The 24,391-nt window shown below is 33.8% G+C and overlaps 2 protein-coding genes across 3 annotated transcripts in view; one reads left to right on the top strand and one right to left on the bottom strand.

The window, feature by feature from the left end:
- LOC126889291 (TGF-beta receptor type-1) overlaps positions 1–21,980 on the top strand; it is a 144,420-nt gene extending 122,440 nt beyond the window's left edge. For both annotated transcript variants that reach the window (XM_050657418.1, XM_050657417.1), the window contains exons 4-8: positions 3,107–3,352; positions 8,566–8,796; positions 11,741–12,263; positions 16,106–16,296; positions 21,555–21,980. In XM_050657418.1, coding sequence (XP_050513375.1) covers positions 3,107–3,352; positions 8,566–8,796; positions 11,741–12,263; positions 16,106–16,289 — 1,184 coding nt within the window. In that variant the 3' untranslated portion in view covers positions 16,290–16,296; positions 21,555–21,980. The remainder of the gene's footprint in view (positions 1–3,106; positions 3,353–8,565; positions 8,797–11,740; positions 12,264–16,105; positions 16,297–21,554) is intronic.
- LOC126889292 (uncharacterized) overlaps positions 1–24,027 on the bottom strand; it is a 119,895-nt gene extending 95,868 nt beyond the window's left edge. The window contains exon 1 of the mRNA XM_050657419.1: positions 23,849–24,027. Within this exon, the coding sequence (XP_050513376.1) occupies positions 23,849–24,027 (179 nt within the window). The remainder of the gene's footprint in view (positions 1–23,848) is intronic.
- Positions 24,028–24,391: the final 364 nt, after the last annotated feature.

The raw sequence follows: 24,391 nt of genomic DNA, 5'->3' as shown, positions 1-24,391 counted from the left end.
CACCAGGTGCTCCGGGTGTTATACTGATGGCATATTTATTTTCAGCAACCCCAAAAACCGCTGAGAAATCTGTTTGCATCAATTGCATGCCGAAAACTCTCGAAACTCCAGAAGATGACGTGCCTTAGCAGATACACTGGGCACCAGGTGCTCCGGGGGTCGGTTCTGAAGGCGTATTCGTGCAATTGAGTCCCGATAACCCTCGAACCTCCAGATGACGTGCCTTATCAGTGACCCTGGGTACCAGATGCTCCGGATGTTGGTTCTGATGGCGTTGTAAAAAGGAGACGTAACAGAGATTAGAAACTACAGGCCTCTCAGCTTGTTATCTCATTATAGATGAGACAACAGACTAGGACCTAAGCTAGATTTTAACCAACCACTAGAGCAAACGGGATTAAGAAGTGGCTTTGGAACGAATGGCCACTTACAAGTAATAAAATCCTTAATAGAGAAAGTTACAGAATACAACAAGTCGTGGATATTATGGGCTCTATAGAGCTCTTATAGTACTCTTTTTCGGAAAGAAGAAGAATTTTTACGCACGTTCCGAAACCATTGCAAATAAGAATAATAATAAATGATATATGTTTTTGTAGTCCAGGCATATACTGCAGAAATTAACAATAAAAAAATAGTATTTAAACCTGAATTTTAATATAGTAGAGCCGCTGTTAACTTAAATCAAAATAAGGGTGGGGGGTAACTAATTTTTAGGTCAACCCATAACTGTTTAAAAATGACCTAAGTAGGAGGTTATGAAAATTGCGATATTTATGCATGCTTCATTGATTACCATAAAGCGTCCGATACAGTAAAGCACGACAAGCTGATGGAGATACTAAACACTATTGGAATAAACACCTGTGATTTAAGAATTATCAGTAATCTATACTGGAATCAAACATCATCTATCCGGACAGAGGCAGGAGAATCCGACGATATCAAAATCAAAGGTGGAGTCCATAAGGGATGTATACTATCACCACTGCTGTTTAACATCTACTCTGAGCAAATCTTTCAAGAGGCAGTGGATGATGTTGAAGCCGGACTTAGAATTAACGGAGAATGTATCAATAACATAAGATACGCAGACGACACGGTCGTATTCGCTGACAGTTCTGAAGCGCTCCAGGAGTTAATGAACAGAATCACAGAAGTCAGCCAAAGATACGGACTTGCACTAAACACTAAGAAAACAAAATGTATGATTATCTCTAAGAACAAACAGCAATTTGGACGAATCAGTGTGAACGGTCAACAAATAGAAAGAGTAAAAACATACACCTACCTTGGTACAAACGTCAATGAGGATTGGGACCATTCCATAGATATTAAATGTTGGATAGAGAAATCAAGATCTGCATTTCAAAAAATGGCTAATTCAAATGTCATGATTTATCAATACCCATAAAAGTCAGGTTACTACGCTGTTATATCTTTTCTATACTGTTGTAAGGAGTTGAGTCGTGGACTCTCACAGACGCCACCTGCAAGAAAATTGAGGCTTTCGAAATGTGGCTTTATCGTTGAATCCTGAAGGTATCTTATACAGACCACGTTACTAATCAGGGTGTCTTGCTGAGAATGCAAAAAGAAAAAGAGCTGTTAACCACAATAAAAGCAGCCAAAATCGAATACCTTGGCTACATAATGAGAAACAGCGAAAGATACTGACTGCTGCAACTAATCTTACAAGGAAAAGTGGAAGGAAAACGAGGACCAGGAAGGCGAAGAATCTACGTACTTGGTAAAACACAACAACCACAAATCTTTATGGAGCAGCAGTGTGTAAAGTACAGATTGCCATGATGGTCGCCAACATCAGAAACGGATAGGCACTATAAGAAGAAGAAGAAGGAGGTTATGTATTATCGAAATTGAGTTTGACATACTTGAGCATGGTGTTGTAGTGAATGCCATGTTTTGACCGAAAAGATCTAAGGGTGGATGTTAGTAACAATCAGAATTTGATGTACCATAGGGCATAAAACATCCACCCTCAGATCTTTTCTGTCAAAGCATGGCTGAAGTACACCACGGCCAAGTATGTCACACTCGAATCTTGATAATACATAACTTCCTCAACAACTTGGCGATTATATTCTCTTCAAACACAATTTTCTTACTAATCTTTTGAAAACGATTTCCGGGGTGAAAATCGGAACGTCAAAACTTTTTTACATAAAAATGTATATTGTCAGTACAATCAACTGTGGCTAATCACATATAAATACAATATTTAAATTATTAATAGTCTAGTATTATTTTAATTTAATAACTCTCAGTTTATTAGTAAATGAACAAATAAAAAATAATTCAATTAAGAACTGGTAGTTAACAATGAAGTAATTATATTAATATATTTAAGTAGCTCCTTAAAGTTAATTGTCCAATAATGTCTAATTTGCTGAGCTTTATGAAATATACAATTAGTGTATAGATTGTTTAATGATTTTGTTGACAGTTTCGAAGATTTGGCGTCAAAATGATTTAATATTAAAAAAAATATTAATAAATTATTTTTGAAAGGTAAATTTATTAAAAGGACCCTTTCGGGCTACATAACAGAACGTTTTGGGAATGACAATCCCATCATCAGTGCTGCTTACAGGGTAAACATGGTTGAACCACTAAAGATATCTGGGTGAAAGCCCTTTAAATGGTGTAAAGTTGTTATAATGTTACGCATTGTTGTAGGTAATATTATCTAATGTTTGAAGTTTTACTTGATTTTACATGATGGCAACGCAGTACTCTTAACTATGTGGGTTTCCCACACAGTCGGGATATGAGTCCATTTAGAGAGGTTTCCCTCAGGGACAGCAATCCAGCTTGCCTGTTCCAGCAATCAGGGCCAACATTTACGATGAAATTGTCATTCCGAAAACGTTGTGTGATGTAGCCCGAAAAGATCTTTTTAATAAATATACCTTTTATAAAGGATTTTTTAATAAGTTTTTGTAATTTATGGTATACAACCGATTACAGGAAATTATTTCCTTGTGGATTTCATTTAATATTACTCAAAATGTTTCCAGATTCGTTCAACACTATGTAAATTTAATATCACTTCATGTATAATAATTGGAAGAATATATTACAGTAACAGATACTGCGACCACTGCATTCACATCTTTGGAAATTGCTGCCGCGATAGTCATCCCTACTCTGATAATATGCATCGTTATCGGTACTGCATACTTTTTCCATACTTCTCATCAACGAAGAGGTATGCATCACCATCTAAGGCACGTTGATGACATCATCGAAGCTCCGGACCACCCCATTCTGAACAAAGGCGTTAGTTTGAAGCATATGATCGAAATGACAACCAGTGGAAGTGGATCTGGTAAGTTGTTATACCTCATCATCATCATCTTCTTCTTCTTAAGTTGCCGAGACCGCTTGTCGATCGTTGGCTCTCATGTTGCCCAGCATTTTAACAATCATTGTCTTATTTACAGCCGCACGAAATAGTTCAATGCTAGTTTTCCCAAACCATTGGCATAGGTTTTTAATCCAAGAAGTTGTACGGCAACCCACACTTTCTTTCTCAGTATTTTACCTCATGACAAGGTGAAGTATGTCATATTATTCTGGATGGCGCATTTCTATATGACCAAAGCATTCCAATTTACGCCTTTTAACCGTGTTCACTACTTCACAACTTTTACTCAAACGTTGCAAAACCCTTTCGCTTGTGACCATTTCTACCAACTGATCTTCAGAAGACGCCGGTAGACCCACATCGCAAATGCTTCTAGGTTCTTAAAAGGCGATTCTGTCAGGGTCCATGCTTCAACCCCATAAAGAAGAACTTGGAAATATATAACATCGAACCATTCTTATGCGAAGTTCCAAATTGAGATCATGACTGCAAAGGATTTTCTTAAATTTCATAAAACTTGTTCTTGCTTTGACAATTTTACTTTTTATTTCTGTACTAGGGTTCTAGCTTTCATTAATATGAGTACCCAGATATACAACATAACTTACGCGTTCAATTAAGCTATTACCAATAATTGTTACGTTATAGTTATTATTACTTACGGTTCCTGTTTACTAAGAACCATAAACTTTGTTTTTCTTGCGTTACGTTCGAGCCCATATATCGCACAGATCGCTATCATTGGGTTAAGTAACGCTTGAAGATGATCAATTGATCCTCTCACTAACAAGGTGTCATCTGCGTATCTGATATTGTTCATAATCACGCCATTAATGATTATGCCATCTTTTGCGTTTTCCGACACTTCATTTAAGATTGTTTCAGCGTAAAGAGTAAACAACAGTGGTGACAATATACAGCCTTGTCGAACTCCACGCTTGATTTTTTACTTCTTCAGAGCTCTGATTCCCAAACCTAACACATGCAGCCTGTCCCCAATACAAATTACCGTTCAGACCGGAAGTCTTGAGAATATAGCCTTATCAAAAGCCTTTTCAAAATCAATCGCGCACATGAAAACGTCATGATTTACATCTCTGCATCGTTGGATTGAGATAATCGTCCGAGATTAGACAAAAGAAGTAGAGAAAGACCACCTACTCGTTGGACTGACGATCTCAAGAAAATGTCTAGAAATTGGATGCAAAGTGCTCAAAATAGAGCACAATGGACAAAAATGAGGGAGGCCTACGTCCAGCAGTCGACGCAAAGGGCTGGAGGATGATGATGATGATGATGCTCGTTGGATTAAAACTTGGGTTGCAAGTAGTGCGTCACGCGTTCCAAGGCCACAATTGAGTACTTGAGATTCTGTCCTCAATTTTTCTATACGTCCTTTAATGAATTATTTTGAGAACAACCTCAACGTCACCCAGCCTCATCCAGTTTTTATTTAGCCTCCTTAAATCCTCAGTCCATCGTGTAGGTGGTCGACCGATATTTCTCTTGTCTTCCCTTGGTCTCAATTCCAATACCTTCTTTGTCCATCGCCCATCGGTCATTTTAGCTATGTGTCCTGTCCATCTCCATTTTAGTCTGGCTATCACGTCAACCATCTTGATCCTTCTTCTGATATCTTCGGTTTTTATTTGGTCTCGCAACATCTAGTTATTCCTAACATAGATCGTTCCATTCTTCTCAGTTTGGTAGCCGTTTTTGTTAAGGTATGTGTAACGCTGGGAGAACGCACTGATCAAATACTTTTCTCTTTAAGCAAGTGGGCAGCTCACCTTTAAAAGTTTTTCTCGGTTTTCCATATGCTGCTCACCCAAGACAGATTCTTCTCTTCAGTTCATGGATCTAATTATCCCTGCCATTCATAATTTCATGTCCTAGGTATTTATATATCTGCGAGTTGTATTACTTGCCCACCCATACTGATGTTCTGGTTGGGATTTTTGTTTTCCAGATTTTTATAATTACACCTACTTTTCTGCAGCCTCAACGAATCCGTAGTACCATCTCTCCTGCCATTCCTAGATGCTCAGACTATATCATCGGCGAAACGTAAATTGTCTAGATTCTAGATGTTCTCCATTTATTTTCATCCCTTTGTCAGTCAATCCAAATTCTTAAAAGCATGTTCTAGCACTGTATTAAAGATTTTAGGTGACATTGGATCTCCTTGTCTAACCCCCGTTTTATTTTTATGCGATATAGTTCTAAAAAATAAGTAATTGCCTTTTCACATCATGGGTATAGTGAAACAAAAGGGAAAAACTTCTGTTGGAGTTAAAGTAAAGTGGAAGATATACTCCAACAGAAGTAAGGAAAAGGAAATGATAAGATGAAATGAGTAAGGGGCATTCAAAGGAATAGAAGTAGAAGTATGAAAAGACAGAGGCAAACTGAATAGAGTTGGCTAGCAAGAGATGCAAGAGAACAACTTGACACTCAAGGATGGATACGGCTCGTTTGCATGCCTGTCGAAGAACAGTAGCTCAAAGTAGATAATGATGACTAGAAAAGGTATATACTAAGATAAGAATAATGTTCTGAAAATGTATAAAGATGAATAACTGCTAAAGAAGAAAAAAAATCAAATAACACTAACAAATCATGGGCGCCAAGAAAATGATCTTCGATCACTCTCCCAGGTATCTTACACTGCTGTCAAATATTAAATATATAAGTAAATGAAAATATAAAGGAAATAAGAATAAATGCTATACAAAATAAGTAAATATTTATTAAAATTAACTACCAGATTTTTAACAATCTCTGAGTTAGACAAAGCATATACTGTGACTCTAACATGACCAAAGTTATACAAAAGTTATATCTAAGATAAAAACAATAATGTTACCTGTTACAAAATTACATACCTCTTACATACCAAATGGTTATAGTACGCTTGCTACGTACAACTAAATTAAAACTGATAAATATTGAAAATATATAAATAAATAGGCACAAGCCTGACGAAGAGAAAATACAATGATGAATTAAGCAAAATTAATTAATAAAAGTTATAGAAATGAAGCTAAGATAAATACCGAAACGATGACCTAAATTAACCGAACAAATGGAATAAAGCGAATAAACAAATAAATATTTGGGAAACAAGCAAGTAATATTACAAAATAAAATATCAAACCAATAATAAAGTATATAACCCTAATTTTCTAGGCCTGATTACCTGGTGCACACAAGTAACTTACCATAGATACAATAGTTTGGGAACCAAATATTAATATACAAATATGTCATATAAAAAAAAGGTAAACTAAATCTGAAAAAAATTAATAACATAATGCATTAAACCAAGAGTCTGAAATATAAAACACTATAGTTACTCAAATCCACACAAACTTAAATGTTTCCAAACAAATCCAAATGACTCCTAAAAAGTCCGCTACTGCAACCCAAAATGAGCACCTGGGTGGTACGAAACGGTACCTCCTATATGTCCAGGTGTAGAACGAAAATCAGGAGCAGGAACGCCCCAAGTGTTTCCCAAATGACATACTCCCAGAGTGACTTGACTGTGGCTGTAATGGTTTCCCTAGGTGCTCAAAGGGGCTACGACTTCACATTGTGGTTTCTCCAAAATGGCGGTGATTTTTATCCCGATTGCAAGTGGAGTTGTGTTACCCACATGTCTCCCTACTGCAGAAAACCATTTGTGGCAACTTTGTAACCTTTCACTTTACTTTAAAAACTGGATGTTAAATAAAATAATTTACATGTGAATCATCCGCCATTTTATGTTACCAACTATCAACCTCAAAGCCACTAGTCAAGTCGGTCATTCCTCTCTGCTTCAAAGAGGAGAACCTCAAACGACCACAGAACATGAATTAAATGTCACGGAACGATTCGACAAGTATGTTCAGTAGACGCCGACGTGTGACGTCACGTAAGTGGTCCTTTACGAGAAAGTTACAGAAATTAATTGGGAGGTATCTATTGTATATTGATAATGGTGACCCTTTTCAGGCTGACACCTCAGTGGATACAGGAAGTAGCAATAAGGGATGAAAGGGGAAAGTTAGTGTAGTCTTTAAAGCTTTTCCCCTCCTATTTTGTTAAACCTCCATCGATTTGTATGAAAATTGGTGACTAGATAGAGCATACCCCAAGAAATAAAAATGATTTGGTGCCAACTTGCCCTTTTACCCTGGGGGTGGATACCACCCCTTCTCGTGGGTGAATACTATTTTATTAAAAATAACCCCACAAATCGATAGATGGACAAATTTTAAGTAAAATTTGTTATGTCATGTTATTAAAATAAATCAATACTTTTTGAGTTATTAAAGATCAAAGATTTCTCTGTTTAAGAGCACATGCGTGAAGTTACGGATGATAAAAAGAACATATTAATTAATTGTATGTTACTAAAATATTATTTTTATAATAAATTACTTTTAATGGGAAATAATCCACAATTTTACCAAAATTATTTCGATATTATAAATTTAGCAAAAGTGTATTCGAATATGTCTCAGAAAAAATTCAATTAAATATCGAAATAATATAAAAATAATATTTTACTAACATACAATTAATTAATATGTTCTTTTTATCATCCGTAACTTCACGCGTGTGCTCTTAAACAGACAAATCTTTGATCTTTAATAACTCAAAAAGTATTGAGTGGTATTGATTTATTTTAATAACATGATATAACAAATTTTACTTACAAATTGTCCCTCTATCGATTTGTGGGGTTATTTTTAATAAAATAGTTTTCACCCACGAGAAGGGGTGGTATCCACCCCCAGGGTAAAAGTGCAAGTTGGCACCAAATCATTTTTTTTCTTGGGGTATGCTCTAACTAGTCACCAATTTTCATGCAAATCGATGGAGGTTTAACAAAAACGGAGGTGAAAAGCTTTAAAGACTACACTAACTTTCTCCTTTCATCCCTTATTTCTACTTCCTGTATCCACTGAAGTGTCGGCCTGAAAGGGGTCACAATAATTATCAATATACAATAGACATATTTCACATGCAAAACTCCATATTACTTATGACGACGATTTTTCGGCTCTAGCTCTCCGTCTATATGTTGGTTACTCTCATATTATGCTTTTGGTCCTTTGACACCTAAGCAGTCTAAAAAGGTGTAAGTTAGTGCAATCTGACTATCATTTCTAATGTTTTTTCAGGTCTCCCGCTATTGGTTCAACGAAGTATTGCCCGTCAGATACAACTTGTGGAAATTATCGGTCAAGGAAGATTTGGTGAAGTTTGGAAAGGGAGATGGAGAGGGGAGAACGTCGCAGTGAAGATTTTTAGCTCGAGAGAAGAGAGGTCATGGTTTCGAGAGGCCGAAATTTACCAGACTGTCATGTTGCGACATGATAATATTTTAGGTTTTATTGCTGCTGATAATAAGGGTAAGTATTTTTCTATGATAAAATTATAATATATAGATTCAGAATTTTCTGTTATTGACTGGGTTTGGGGTGGTTTCAACCCTATAGATGTTGATTAAATAAAATAAAATAAAAATAAATAAAATTAGATAAAATTAAATAAAATGAAATAAAATTTTATAAAATAAAATAATATAAATAATAAAATAAATCAAATTAAATAAAAATAAATAAAATTAAGTAAAATTGAATAAAATTAAATAAATTAATCGAATCGAATATATTCGAATCTACAGGGTGATTGATTAGTAGGGTAAAGCTCAATAGCTCCGCTATAGTAATAGATAGCAATAAAAGTTAATAACAAAAATTTTAGCCACCTTCGAGCTTCACATTACAAAATTAGTTAGAATGTTACAGGGTGTTCGATAACACAGTGGCAGACCTAACTTATGTTTTTTTAAACGGAACACCCTATATTTTATTTTATATTCGAAATCCTGCTAACTTCTCCATCACAAAAATATAAAGATTTGTTATGTTATGCAGGGTATTTACGAAGTTATAACCAATTTTGTATGAAAATCATATAAGTTCAACTCCCTGTATAAATAAAAATAAGCACAACAGCAATGGTTTATTAGTGCCATATTTTTTTAATTATTGTCAAAATTTTTAAGAATTATTGATATTGCTAATTTTCTTTATATCAAATACAGTGAAAGTCAAAACGCAAGTTCATTATTTTCTCAGTAATGTTAAATGGAACACCCTGTATTTTATATCCTTATTGAAAAGTAACATTAACTTACTTTAATTTTTATGTAACATTTTCTATGTCTAAATTTATTAGTTTTCGAGATATTTTCATTTTTCAGAGCAAATTATTTTAAGTAAAATTTAATAAAAAATTTTGGTCTTGGTAAAAGGTATATTATTTTAAAAAGCCCTATAGGGCTACAAACATCGAACAAAACGTTTTCGCTCTAAAAAGAGCATCATCAGTGTTGCAAGAACATGGTGAGCCAACCAAAAAATACGAAGGTCAAAGCCTTTCAAAAATGGACTAAAAGTCACATCAAAATGCTTACATAGCAAATTCCAAAGGATGGATATAATTCCTAAGGATACGGCCCTAGGATAACATATGACTCCCACACGTTGTAAGTGGGTCAAAGGTAACAAATTAGGTCATTATGTTACAAGAGCTGACAGGCAACTAAGATGTGAGAGCTTCCTTTGGAATTTGCTGTTAGCATTTTGATGTGACTTTTAGTCCATTTTTGAAAGGCTTTGACCTTCGTATTTTTTGGTTGGCTCACCATGTTCTTGCAACACTGATGATGCTCTTTTTAGAGCGAAAACGTTTTGTTCGATGTTTGTAGCCCTATAGGGCTTTTTAAAATAATATACCTTTTACCAAGACCAAAATTTTTTATTAAATTTTACTTGTAATTAATGGTATACAGCCAGCTACAGGAAATTCTTCCTTGTGCAAATTATTTTAGGTGTTTAAATTTATCTAAATTTTAAGTAAGCCATGACTGAATTGACAATTGAAGATTACCGATTATTATCAATCCGGTAATCAATGTAACACTGTAGCAAATAAAGAAATAAAAATAATTTATTAGTAATACATTGTACAAAAAAAAAACACAACCACTACATGCAACATTTTTGAAACAATTAAAAACTATCTTTTTATGTAAATGCAACAAATAAACAAAGAAAATTAGTAATAAATTTTACAAAAAAAAACACACAAACACAAAATAGAATATTTTGTGAAGACAATTAAATTAAACACTACTTTTGTATGTAAATGTAACAATGTAACAAATAAAGAACGAAACATAATTTATCAGTAATACATTTTGCAAAAAAACATGTTTGAAAAAATTAGAAGCTACTTTTAATAAAATATTTTTAATATTTAATTACATAAGGTGTTCAAAATTATCTCCTAACACATTTACATATGTACGCCTAAAAACGATCATTGAATGAGCTACTTACTCTACGGAGCATTTGTAAATTAACACATCGAAATAAACTTTGTATTCTATTTTTCATCTCATCCCTTGTTGTTGGAGGTATTTTATAAACTTCATTATTAACGTAACCCCAAAAAAATCAGTCCAGTTTATTAAATTCTGGTGATTTGGGTGGCCACGCTACTGGTCCATTGAAAAATGAAAATATCTCGAAAACTAATAAATTTAGACATAGGGAATGTTATCTAAAAATTAAAGTATGGTAATGGCACTTTTCAATAGTGATATAAAATACAGGGTGTTCCATTTAAAATTACTGAGAAAATAATATACTTGCGTTTTGACTCACCCTGTATTTGATATAAAGAAAATTAGCAATATCGACCATTCTTGAAAATTTTGACAATACGTTAAAAAATATGGCATTAATAAACCATTGTTGTTTTGCTTATTTTTATTTATACAGGGAGTTGAACTTGTTACAATTTTCATATAAAATTGGTTATAACTTTGTAAATACCCTGTATAACATAACAAACCTTTATATTTTTGTGATGGAGAAGTTAACAGGATTTCGAATTTAAAATAAAATATAGGGTGTTCCATTTAAAAAAACATAAGTTAGGTCTGCCACTGTGTTATCGAACACCCTGTAACATTCTGACAAATTTTGTAATGTGAAGCTCAAAGGTGGCTAAAATTTTTGTTATTAACTTTTATTGCCTTCTATTACTATAGCGGAGCTATTGAGCTTTACCCTACTAATCAATCACCCTGTATAAGAAGTATTCACTTCTGTTGGCACTCCGCAAGTGCTTCAACTAGTACTACACTACTAGTACTTCAAATCAACTATATTCATTAACTTATTTACTTAATTATGAGTATTTATTTTAGATTTGTTTTTATTTCAGAAAATAAAAACAAATCTAAAATAAAAATTTGATAAAGATTTGTTTTTATTTCAGACAATGGTACATGGACGCAACTATGGTTAATAACAGACTACCATGAACATGGCTCATTATTCGATTTCCTGGGAAGAAACACCTTAGACAGCAGTGGTATGATCCATATGGCGCTTTCCATCGCCACTGGCCTCGCTCACTTACACATGGACATCATGGGAACCCAAGGAAAACCGGCTATTGCTCACAGAGATCTTAAATCCAAGAACATTCTCGTCAAATCTAACGGTACTTGCGCTATTGGTGATCTAGGGTTGGCAGTGCGACATGATGTGACCACCGATACTGTTGACATCCCCCTTAACAATCGCGTTGGCACCAAAAGATATATGGCACCTGAAGTTTTGGACGAATCCATGAATATTGATCAGTTTGATTCTTTCAAGAGAGCGGATGTTTATGCTTTGGGATTAATATTTTGGGAGATTGCCAGGCGATGTAATGTGGGAGGTATATACGATGAATATCAGTTGCCTTTCCATGACGCTGTACCTCCTGATCCTACCATTGATGAAATGAAGAGGTAAGGTTTATCAATGGACTTATGCTATAAATGTTCTACCTTATTCTGATTATCGGTATTTTTCTGGTAAATCCTTTATGGTAGGGGAGCCCAAGCGGGAATTTTTGCAGTTACTCGAGCGCGTCAGATTATTACATGGGGAGAAACCTTGTACCCTGAAAATGTACCTCTACCATATATTGGTTCTTAATGCAGGGGAATTCGTTAAGGGGGGCCGAAAAAATCTTTAGAAAAACTCGAAATCGTCAGATTAAGATAAGGTAAGTTAAGTACATGAAGAACAGTGTATATTTCAAAAATCTGACGATTTGAGCTAAGGAAAGTCCCAAAGTTTCACAAGAAAAAAGCAAATATTTCGCGAAATGAATGACAGATCGAAAAACTAAAAAATATGTGCTCAATAATTTTCAAAAATCTATCCAATGATACCAAACACGACTTCCCACGGAGAGGGGTGAGGGGTAAATGTAAAATTTTAAATACGAATAACGCGATATTTCGCGAAATGAATATCAGATCGAAAAACTGAAAAATACACTTATTCAATATATTTGAAAATCTATCGAATGGTACCAAACACGACCCCCCACGGAGGAGGGCTAAGGGGTTACTTTAAAATCTTAAATGGGAGCCCCCATTTTTTATTGCAGATTTGGATTCCTTACGTAAAAATAAGTAACTTTTATTCAAGACATTTTTTTTGAATTATGGATAGATGGCGCTATAATCTAAAAAAAAAACGATTGTTAAAAATGGAAAATTAAATTAAAAATGGAAAGTCTCCACTAAAATGGAAAACTTTACTTAACTTTTTTTGGTTTTAGGACCTACTCTTCACAACCCAATAGGTCCCCATAACGCTCGAGTGACTGCACATTTAGCATACTTTGCTCCCCTACTATAATCAACATTAAAATATTCCCGATGCCATGTCAAATATTTAAAATTGTCACTGTCTTGTCATCATATTCTATCCGACTCAGTGCGTTGTATGACAAAGATAGCGAATGTTCGATTTGGAAAATATCATTATATTATTGTTGTTCTGAAGCTATTTCCTTGTGTCATTTTTATGACTAACTATTTAGATGGGAAATAAGCTACAATTAAATTGAAAAAATAATTTTATTAACGTTTCGAAGCCCAAATCAGGTTTCGTTGTCAAAATACAAAATACTACTAAAATAAAAAAAATGTTGTTGCTAAGTAAAAAAAAATGTTCTAATAATTTATTTAATTTGACTCATTTATATTGGCAATTCAGACGAATTGTTAAGCTCTGTATTTCTCTTTTATGAGATTTATCAGCAAATTCTTAATTTAATTAATTACTCAATTATTTTATTTACTGCTTATGTAAAATAAAATCAACTTAAAATAAATTTTCTAATAAACTTTATTCTCAGGGCTATTTTATTTTTGATGCATTACCTTTGGTTTGTGGCTTCTGGTATCTCTAGTTGCTTACTCCATTCAGGACAAAACAGGGAAATTAAACACACTCAATGTCATATAAATGTTAAAAATATTATTTATTTGTCCAATATACCATAAACATAGTATTTAAAAATATGCTAAAATCTAAATTTGTTGCAACTATTTCTCATCTACTAAATTAAGCTTTAATTCTGATATCTCCTCTGTTTTAACAAAAAAAAATATTTAAATAATTCGTTATTTATTCTTACAAAATTTAATAAAATTTACTTTTCTCTTTTTGAATTGATTACTTATTTCTTCTTTAAAATTTGGAATGACTAATTATGTTGTAGAACTGTTCAATACAAAAATTAAGCAAATATGGTGTGGATATAAACAAACTCTCTCCGTTTCACAAATGATTTGACTAACCTTTTTGTTTCTTCTCTACTTCTTTTCCCGGATTGCGTCGTCCTCGATTCTCCCACACGTGCTCTTAGGGTATTGCGAAAGGTCCCTCTCGTCCAAACTGCTTCACACACAAACCAACAGGACTCGCTCGAATTCTCGACTCAGTTTTCTCTCTGCTCGATATCTTATGCAAATAGATACCAATCGGCTACTCGTTCCAGACAGAAACAGGAATCTTCCTCGGACACAGGAAAATTAATTTCTCAAACCGGTCAACGATTTCGTTTCAACTTGATTCTGCTCGCAAATGCCAATTTCACCATTTTACACTGACTTCTCACTTTTCAAAACTGGACTGCGGTCTCCAGATATTCATTACACAGTGCCTATTTTTTTCTCTCGTCAAAATCAGACTTAACACTCTCATCCCTTCCATCCATCATGTTCCACCAATCACAAAAACATCCTTTCTACCCACTACTCACTACCTGATATTATTATTTCTCAAGAACCAATTTAATCTGTATACAACTTTCCAATTTGTTAAATTCCGGGAGACATTAAATTACTTTCGTTGCTAAACAAAAAGCCTTACATTCTAAACTCAATAAATTTGTTTACCGCTTAACCTTCTTCAAATTTTTTATAAAATGTCTTATTGTCCATTGCAAAGCGAAATAAACTGAATTGTCTAATCTGACCGCACCATTGTTTCAGTCCGTTCAAAAACCCATTAAGTAAATCACCTTAACGATTTCACTTTTCCGCGAAAACACTGATTACTCACGAAATTATCTTATTACAATTTTTGGTCATATACAGGGCGATGAAATTCTATAATTTCGTGGTCTCTGATATAAATTTATTTACTAAATTTTTCCCCAAAAAAAATATACAACAGTATATAATACATTTAAAGTAGAAGACTTTAAAATGATATCGCCAACATTTATGAGTTGCGTTCCTGGGACGACTTTACTAAAAGATAGTTCATTCGATTACATGAAATCAAGCCCAACTCAAGAATATCCGTCACAAAAAAATCATAGCATGTGACCTGTCTTTAAAAAGACAACCAAATGCAACGATGACAGTAAAATTTTCGCGTTAGAGATTCCATAGTAAATTTGTTTGATTTCATGTAATCGAATGAACTATCTTTTAGTAAAGTCGTCCCAGGAACGCAACTCATAAATATTGGCGATATCATTTTAAAGTCTTCTACTTTAAAATGTATAATATACGTCTGAATTGCCAATATAAATGAGTCAGATTAAATAAATTATTAGAAGAATTTTTTTTACTTAGCAACAACATTTTTGTTTATTTTAATAGTATTTTGTATTTTGACAACGAAACCCGATTTTGGGCTTCGAAACGTTAATAAAATTATTTTTTCAATTTAATTGTGGCTTATTTCCCATCTAAATAGTTAATCCTTATATTATGGTGTCCATATAATATATTATGGTGTCCATTTTTTTCGAATCCTGAAAAAACTAATAAATATTTTTAAAAAATTCAAACGCAGATAGAAAGACTAAATTATTATCGAGGGCAGAAAGTCCCTTAGAATAAATAAAAAGTTTCTTTTGATTGAGATATTTGAAATGAAAAATCACACTACATTAAAATAAATTTATAGAAGTTTTCAGGGACTTTCGGCCCTCGGTAAGAACGTAATCTTTCATTCTGCGTTTAAATTTTTCAAAAATACTTATTAGTTTTCTCAGGATTCGAAAAAAATAATCCCAATTAAATAGCATTGGAGCCGAAACTTTGTACCCATCCCCTTAAAGTAGAAAGTTGCAACTATTTCCTGTTGACTGGCGTTACTAGATATTTTTTAATAAATATCAGGCGCCATCTAGTGCTCTTAAAGAAAAGGAACAGATTAATGTCAAGTTGGTAGGTTGTTTCTATATGATCCAGAGTTAACTACTCTGTGTATGACTGCACGATTTTGTATTTTTTAATTGTTTACTTCTTTCTTAAATTTAATGTTATTTTAGGGTTGTGTGCGGGGATAAACAAAGACCCAATATCCCTAATCGTTGGCAGAGCTGTGAGGCATTGTATGTAATGACAAAGTTAATGAAAGAATGTTGGTATCATAATGCAACTGCAAGACTCACTGCACTCAGGATTAAAAAGACACTGTCTAATTTCAGAACCTCTGAAGAATTAAAAATATAGTAGATGGGTAAGTTTTTATTACTAGTATTTTATCGTTTAGCCTTCCGATGACCAACCTTTTTTTGTTACACGGATGACCAACGGGGGTAAAAAATGACCCCAAGTTAAAAATGACAATTGACAAAAAATGAAGTTGTTTTAAGAAATGTAATAATGTATAAATTATAAATAAACATTAGTAAAACATATTTTTAATTACAACTGAACAAAAACAGGAATCATCATTCTGAACTTAGAACTAAAGAAATTTTCAAATATACACTAATTACGTCGCCACAGGTTGAGCAAACGAATTTTTTTTCGATATTGAAATGTTTCTTACATACCTACAATTCCACATAATAGACGGTATTTACTTAATATAAAATTGGAATATGGAAGGCCAAGGGAGTTCGTCTTTGACCCGAAATTCAGAAAATATTTTTTTTTCGTAAAATATAGGGAATTTTTTTTATTACAAAATATGAGGGTATCTAGAATGATATTAAAGTCAAATAAAAAAAAATAATGAGTTTAAAATTGAAAATATTTCTGAATTTATTAAATAAAAACAATCATTGGGGTCCAAATTTACCCCCCTTGCTCATCCGAGGGTTAAGACAGTACAGCTGGAGAAAATTGACAAGGTAATGCCATTTTAATACATGAACTACTAAATTTTTACTGATAAACTGAAAATTACTTTCCAATGTTTTCTTGTTACAACGAATAGGGAATAAATACAACTTAACAACAACAATTAAAACAAGCAACACACTCAGATATATCCTGTCCAAAACCAAACCGAACAACACACAGGAGAGGTCAAAGAACTGCATCTGCAAAATATCCTGTGAATGTAATAATTTTTATGTGGGAGAAACTGCAAGCGCACTAAGCGTCAGGATTAATGAACATGAAACATACATCAAAAAGAGGGGGAAAGATGCATCATAGTACGTTATTTAAAGGTAAAATATTGCAAAACCTCTAAATTTTAAAGAACCGCTTGGATTGACATGAAATTTGGCATACACATAGCTAACAAGTAAAAAAAAGTGATATTGTGCCGATGTGTGCTTTTGCCCTAGGGGTGAATTTCACCCCCTTTTGGGGGTGAAAAAATATAGGTTCGAAATAAATCCGGAAATGGATAAAATGACTCATTTTAAGCAACTTTTGTTCTATAAAGTTTTTTCACCAAGATAATACGTTTCGAGTTATTTGCGAGTGAATATGTTAATTTTTCTACAAAATAACCACGTTTTCAGACGGGTTTTCGCAAATAACTCAAAAAGTAAGGTCGAAGGTAATTTGGTCGAAAAAAAAAATTCGTATCAAAAATACAGCACTTAAACAAGTGAAAAACATGGTGTATATATTAGGTCACTATACCTAGTAGAAACAGAGTTATAGCTAATGAAAAATAGGTTCATATTCGTCAAATTCCAAATCGAATATTTTAACGTGCCATCACCAAAAAACGGAGCACTTTTTTGGGGAAAACTCATTTTAACTTTTTTAAGCGTTTAAAGAATGCTTATTTTTGTTTTAAAAAAATTTTAGCATCAGAAGTAAACAAGTTACGCTCAAAATAAAGCTGGTCCCTTTTCTTGGTCGGGAAAATCGCCCCCTAATTAGCATTTCAAATGAACTAAATTGTTACCACTTCACGAGTTTTTTTTCGCGCGTATGTATTGATCATATGATCTGTAAGTTTCATCGGTTCAAAGTCCTGATTTTTGAAACAGCTGTAGTTAAAATGGCTTGAACGAGTCACTTATCACGAACCAATTTTTGTCTTACAGAAAAACAAAAAAATACAAAATATTTAGAAAAGTAAAGCCGACTTTTTTTATTGTTTAAGATTGTATCTCTAAAAAAATTTAAGTTATTATAAAAAAAAGCATTTTTTTCAAAATTAAAATTTTTAAAAATTTTACTTTAAAACCAAATTTTTTCAAAAATCACTTTGATTCGATGAAACTTACAGATTATATAAACACAACATAAGTGAAGTAACTTGTAAAGCGGTAACGATTGATTTCATTTATGTTGCTAATTGGGGGGTGATCTTCCTGATTTTTTTTTGCCAGGACAAAAGGGACCAACTTTATTTTGAGCGTAACTCGCTTTCATTTGATGCTAGATTTTTTTTTTTATAAAAACAGAAATAAAGCTTTTTTTAAACACTTTAAAAAAGTTGTAATGTGTATTCCCCAAGAATGCTTCATTATTTGGATATTTCACATTGAATTATTCTATTTGGAATTTTTCGAATATGAACCTATTTTTCATTAGCTATAACTCTGCTTTTGCTAGGTATAGAGACCTAATATACACACCGTTTTTTACGTTTTTATAGGCTATAGTTTTGCTAAGAATATTTTTTTCGATAAAATGCTTACGTTTTGAGTTATTTGCGAAAAACCGTCTAAAAGCGTGGTTATTTTGTTGAAAAATGAAATATTCACTTGCAAATAACTCGAAACGTATTGATTTGGTGAAAAAACTCTATAGAAGAAAAGTTGCTTAAAATTAGTCAGTTTATCCATTTCGGGACTTATCTTGGACATATATTTTTTCATTCCCGAGATGGGGCGAAACTCACCCCCAGGGCAAAAGCACACATCGGCACCATATCACTTTTTTTCTTTGACATCAATCCAAGCGGTTCTTTAAAATTTACAGCAAAAACCGTGAAAGAATGTACTATCAATAATTATGAAGGAAACAGACATGAAAAAGAGAAAAATCAAAGAAGCAGCTCTCATCCTACTAAATGAATAAAAATGATTAGCAAATCCATTAGCAGAATGCAGTAGACTTTGATTGGGTTATAGTATATCAATTTTTTAAATGAATTCTTCCAGTGAAAATGTCGTCAAATTAATACTTGTACAAAACAAAATTACAAAGAAACGCAACTAAAATTATCTAAAACACATTAAGAACTGATAGAATAACGTTTATGTTTGCCTCCCAGCCACCATATTGATTTAATTTTGACAGCATGTTGGAATGCCCTATTGGCGGTTGTACAGACAGTTTCAACAAATTGCTCTTAATTTTCTTTCGATAACGATTTCCTGACTGGAAATCGAAACGTTAAGTATTTCAGGTAAAATATGTAATTGCCATTGTTTAATCTCAAATCTTCATAATTCATATATTATCCGAGAATTAAACAATATATACCACCCAGTATATCATATTAACGCAATTTTGTTATGGTATTCTACAACGTGCAACCTGCTAATTTAGTTAAAAATTACAAATCATAAACAATCTATTTTTAAGATTGCACACAAATGCTGACGATTAAATAAAATCCTTTGTTCTTTTATATTTGTCATAACTTTACGGCACGTGGGGCCTGACCCAGAAACATATTGCCACCAAGAAAAGCATTATTATATTCATTTCGTTCGAATCATATCCTTGAGACTCGATGTGATTATTAGCTTCATACTTTGTAACTCTTAACAACTATTGGGTGTCTCCCGGGTTAGAGTTTGGGGTTAAATAAACTTGATTGGTGTTTCATTACACACAGAAGTCCAACCAGCTCCTGCATCGATTCAAGCCTCAGCTAGCAATTCCCTTTGCTTGAAGCGTTTTACCTGTCTGCCCAGATGGGTCAGGGATAAGACTAACCACTTAGATACTGGGGGGTCGAAATGGGCTAAAGTAGAAGGAGCAGGCACATAAAGCTTCTTTGCGAACGGCGCTTCAGTTTGTTGTTCGGAGAGCTGAGTCGTAGATTCGTTAGGGAGATGGAAGGGTTTAAAGAGGACTAACTACCATTACCAAATAAACAAAGGATACTTACACAGACTGGAGGACTTTCCTACTATTTAACATATGACGCCGTTTGGAATAAAATATCCTCGGATACACATATTGGGTACTTACTGGACACGGTACGGTACTTACGGATACCAATTGGGGGGACATCAATCTGAGATTCCTCTTTTGGGACAAACTGGGCAACTCTTTATCATTAATATTGGCTTCTATGCCATATCCTTTTTCTTCTACACTAAAACCCAATTTCAGGTGCATTAGAAATCTGGTTAATTATTTTCCAAAGGTTACAGAAATAAAAATAGGTACATTTTATAATGTTTATTTAACCATTCAGACTTTATTTTTATTATTATAAAAAATTATTCTCAAATATGAAGTTACAGATTTTATTACAAGAATGACAAATACAAGCAACCGCAATTCTTTAACTGAATTTTACCAATACAAAAATTCTTAACCTTATTTTAGCAGTGTATCTCAAAACAATTTGACCTATATATTTCAAAGCTGTCAAATGTCACTGCCATTTTATTCAATTTTCAAAAAACAACCATTATGAAAGCAAAATATCTTTATAAAAATACTTAAATTTTTTACCAACTGCAAATTTTAATATCCTTGGATAATCACTTTTATTTAACAATCAAAATAGTACTGGGTACCTCTTTTAAAACGACTTATCACACATGAACAAAGCAAACACTTTCATGTGTCAATTTACAGGTGGGTGGGGCACAGGGCTTGTTATAGATGAAAACAGGCTCAAGACAATGGAGACAGGACGAAATTGGGAAACAAACATCTCATTGGGACATCAATAGGGGACTTCAATACGGGAACAGGAATAGAACATCACCACACAAGGCCGGCCATCAGCTACGCAATTCATTTGTACTGCTTATTTGCATTTTCACTTCAAAAACCCAAAATTAGGGAGTGAAACTTTCTACGAATACTCTTCAATGATCACGGAACCAACTACAAACTCTTCACTTTGTTTCACATGGCGATAATATCTTATTGATGCCGGCAAAGTGGTGGCTTCTCTATGAGCTCCTCCGCTGGTCGATGTAACACCAGCAGCGATTCGTGTGGAACTAACCCTCTTCTGCGTTTGTTCTGCGTACTTGTAAGCTAAATTCGCCCCTAATGATGCAACTCTACAAATTTGGGACGAGTCCAATAATTTTTTCAAGGGGAAATAGGTACTTTCTCAATATTATGAAATATTTTGAAACATTCTAACAGGGTGGGCTTTAAAATATTTAGGACAGGATATAAAATTAATGGTTGGAGTTTTTTCAAACGCCACATGCTGATCTTTTTCATGGATTCATGGTCTTTCGTCGAGCCGGATATGAGTTATGAATATTTGAGATTAAACAGCCATTACAACCAAATTGTGGCTAATCCTATATGAACATATCATTATTTTAATCATTAAATGATTTATTAATGAATTTATGTTACTTTTAGGTTCTTACATCGGAGAGAATGTGATCGACGCAGTTGTTTTTTAACTGCTTAATAGACTGTTCTTTTATACTGAAGTAATTTAAGTATTTGTGTGTGCTAAGTATTGTGTATTAATGGTTTTGTTAGATCTTGCGTTAACATTACTAGAAGTTAAGATTCTGTCACGTTGTTGATTTCTATAATGTTGCAAAGTGTAAAAAAAACAACTACTGCAAACTGCAAGAGATTTTCCGCAATTCCGATATTAGAAACAATACTGCCCTTTTTTATCTATAGTTGTTTTATACTTATTTATATTTCTTACTAAGAGTTATTTCTGTGTTATCATTTTTTATGTTGTTACTTTGATTCGTACCGAATTTTTATTGTGAATGTATTTTTGCGGTTTTTGCCGTCACTCTGAATAAACAGTATTGCGTAATTTTAGTCACGATTATTACTATTGCTTAAGTCATATTCTATTTGTCCTAAACGATGATTATATTATTAAAATACGTTTTGAATTTTATTATAATTTAAAAGAAACATCTATTTCAATCTAAGGGCGGCTGTACACGGATTCTTTGACAGTTTACCAATGAGCGTCATACAAGGACAGCTCGAGCGGTCGATTGTCGATTACATGAGTTTCTTGTCGCCTTAAAACTGTTCTCGAGCTGTCGACAGCACGATGGAATTTCATCATGCTGTTGACAGCTTGAAGCGGTTGCGAGGTGACAAGGGACAACTCAGGTTGTCAACAATCGACAGCTCCAAACCGCTCGAGCTGTCCGTGTATGTCGCTCGGTGGTAAACTGCCCCAGTAGTCCGTGTACGGCCGTCCGTAGAAAACGGATTTGAAAACAGATTCATGGTGTATTTTTCTAGTACTATATACACTGCGCGTCAGAGAAAACGGGCACCCCACAAAATGGGTCATTTTTGATGTCTCGAATTTCCTAAACTTTGTCCGATTTAAGTGATTTTTTTAATATGTTACAGCCTTATTCTCTAAGAATATGGATGTAGTAAAAGTGTTGCTAGACAGGTAAATTGTCATTGTATACCGGGTGTGCCAATCAAACTCTGTTTTTTTCTAAAAGTTCGCAATACCCTGTGGAATATTCTAGCATTTATAAAATACTGAAATCAAAACCCAACTATAGCCTCAGGTTTTCTTAACATTCTGTTTTTTGAATAATTCGCTTATGTTGGATAATAAAAAAGTTAGGTACTTTAACAACTAGCCATGTTCTTTAACTTTAAGAGGTAATTCTGCATGGAAGAATAATGACCGTTTGTTGTTTAAACATATGTACGCAAATGCTTCGTTTCCGAGATACGGGATGTTGAATGTTTTTCTTACAAACTGACGATTTATTTATTGCTCTAAAACCGGTTGAGATATCCAAATGAAATTTGGTAGGTTTTAAGAGATAGTTATTGCGCATTTTTTGACATGGAATTACGAATTTTATATTCACCATTGGCGTGCATACGGATAATATGACCCGTATGCACGCTAATGGTGAATATAAAATTCTTAATTTTACGTCAAAAAATGTGAAATAACTACCTCTTAAAACCTACCAAATTTCATTTGCATATCTCAGCCGGATTTAGAGCAATAAATAAATCGTCAATTTGTAAGAAAAAATTCAACATCCCGTATCTCGGAAACGAATCATTTGCGGACATAGGTTTATTAAGCAAACGGTCATTATTTTTTCATGAAGAATTACCCCTTAAAGTTTGTCGCCTGAAGAACATGGCTAGTTGTTAAAGTACCTAACTTTTTTATTATCTAAGGCTTACCTAAGGCTATATATATAATGTTCTTGAACTCCTAAGTGGAGCATAGAGCTTCAGTGAAAACGCGCCATCGGGTTCTATTTTGCGCTAGGGCCTTCACCTCATTCCAAGACTTTCCTTGACTTCTTATCTCGTCCATGATGAATCTTCTCCAAGTTTGTGCTGGGCGACCTTTTTTTCTTTTTCCTTGGGGATTCCACTCTAGGGCAGTTTTTGCAATACTGGAACTATCTTTTCGGAGTGTGTGACCTATCCACCCCCACTTTCTGGATTTTATTTCATTTTCTACCCTCTTTTGTTGGGTCAGGTGTAGCAGATCTTCGTTTCTGATGGTGTTTGGCCAGAAAATACGTACAATTCTTCGTAGACATTTGTTGACAAAGACTTGCAATTTGTCTGTAAGGAATTTTGTCACTTTCCAGGTTTCACATCCATAGAGTAGAAGAGATATAACATTTGACTGGAATATTCGGATCTTTGTCCTTGTAGTATATTTCCCAGACCTCCAAACAGGGTTAAGCATGCTGAATGCTTGTTGAACTTTTCCTATCCTCATACGAATATCGTTTTCTGTACCTCCGCTTTCTGTTATGCCACTTCCAAGGTACGTGAAGTTTTCCACATTTTCAATCTGCATGTTGTCGATATTAAATAGCGTGTTGTTCCTTGCGTTTATTCTCATGGATTTGGTTTTACTAATATTGATTTTTAAACCTATTTTATTGGCCTCAGTGGATAGTGTTTCCAATTGGTCGGCTACATCCTGGAACCTTTGTCCTAACAGGCAGATATCGTCGGCGTATTCGAGATCACTTAGGCGTGTGGTTAACGTCCATTGTATTCCTTTTGTGTCGAAGTCTAAGTTGGAGAGAACATAGTCTAGAGCTATGTTAAACAGCAACGGAGAAAGCACACATCCCTGTCTGACTCCAGTAAGTATGGTTTGTTCAACAGTAAATGGTTTGAATTCAATTAGTGCGGTCGTAAATATTATTAAATTTATCTGACCTGGCCCATTGTTAAGACCCACCCGGAGCGATAAGCCA

Source organism: Diabrotica virgifera, chromosome 8, assembly GCF_917563875.1.
Source record: "Diabrotica virgifera virgifera chromosome 8, PGI_DIABVI_V3a".
Lineage (NCBI taxonomy): Eukaryota > Metazoa > Arthropoda > Insecta > Coleoptera > Chrysomelidae > Diabrotica > Diabrotica virgifera.
This window is presented reverse-complemented; position numbering and strand designations above follow the sequence as displayed.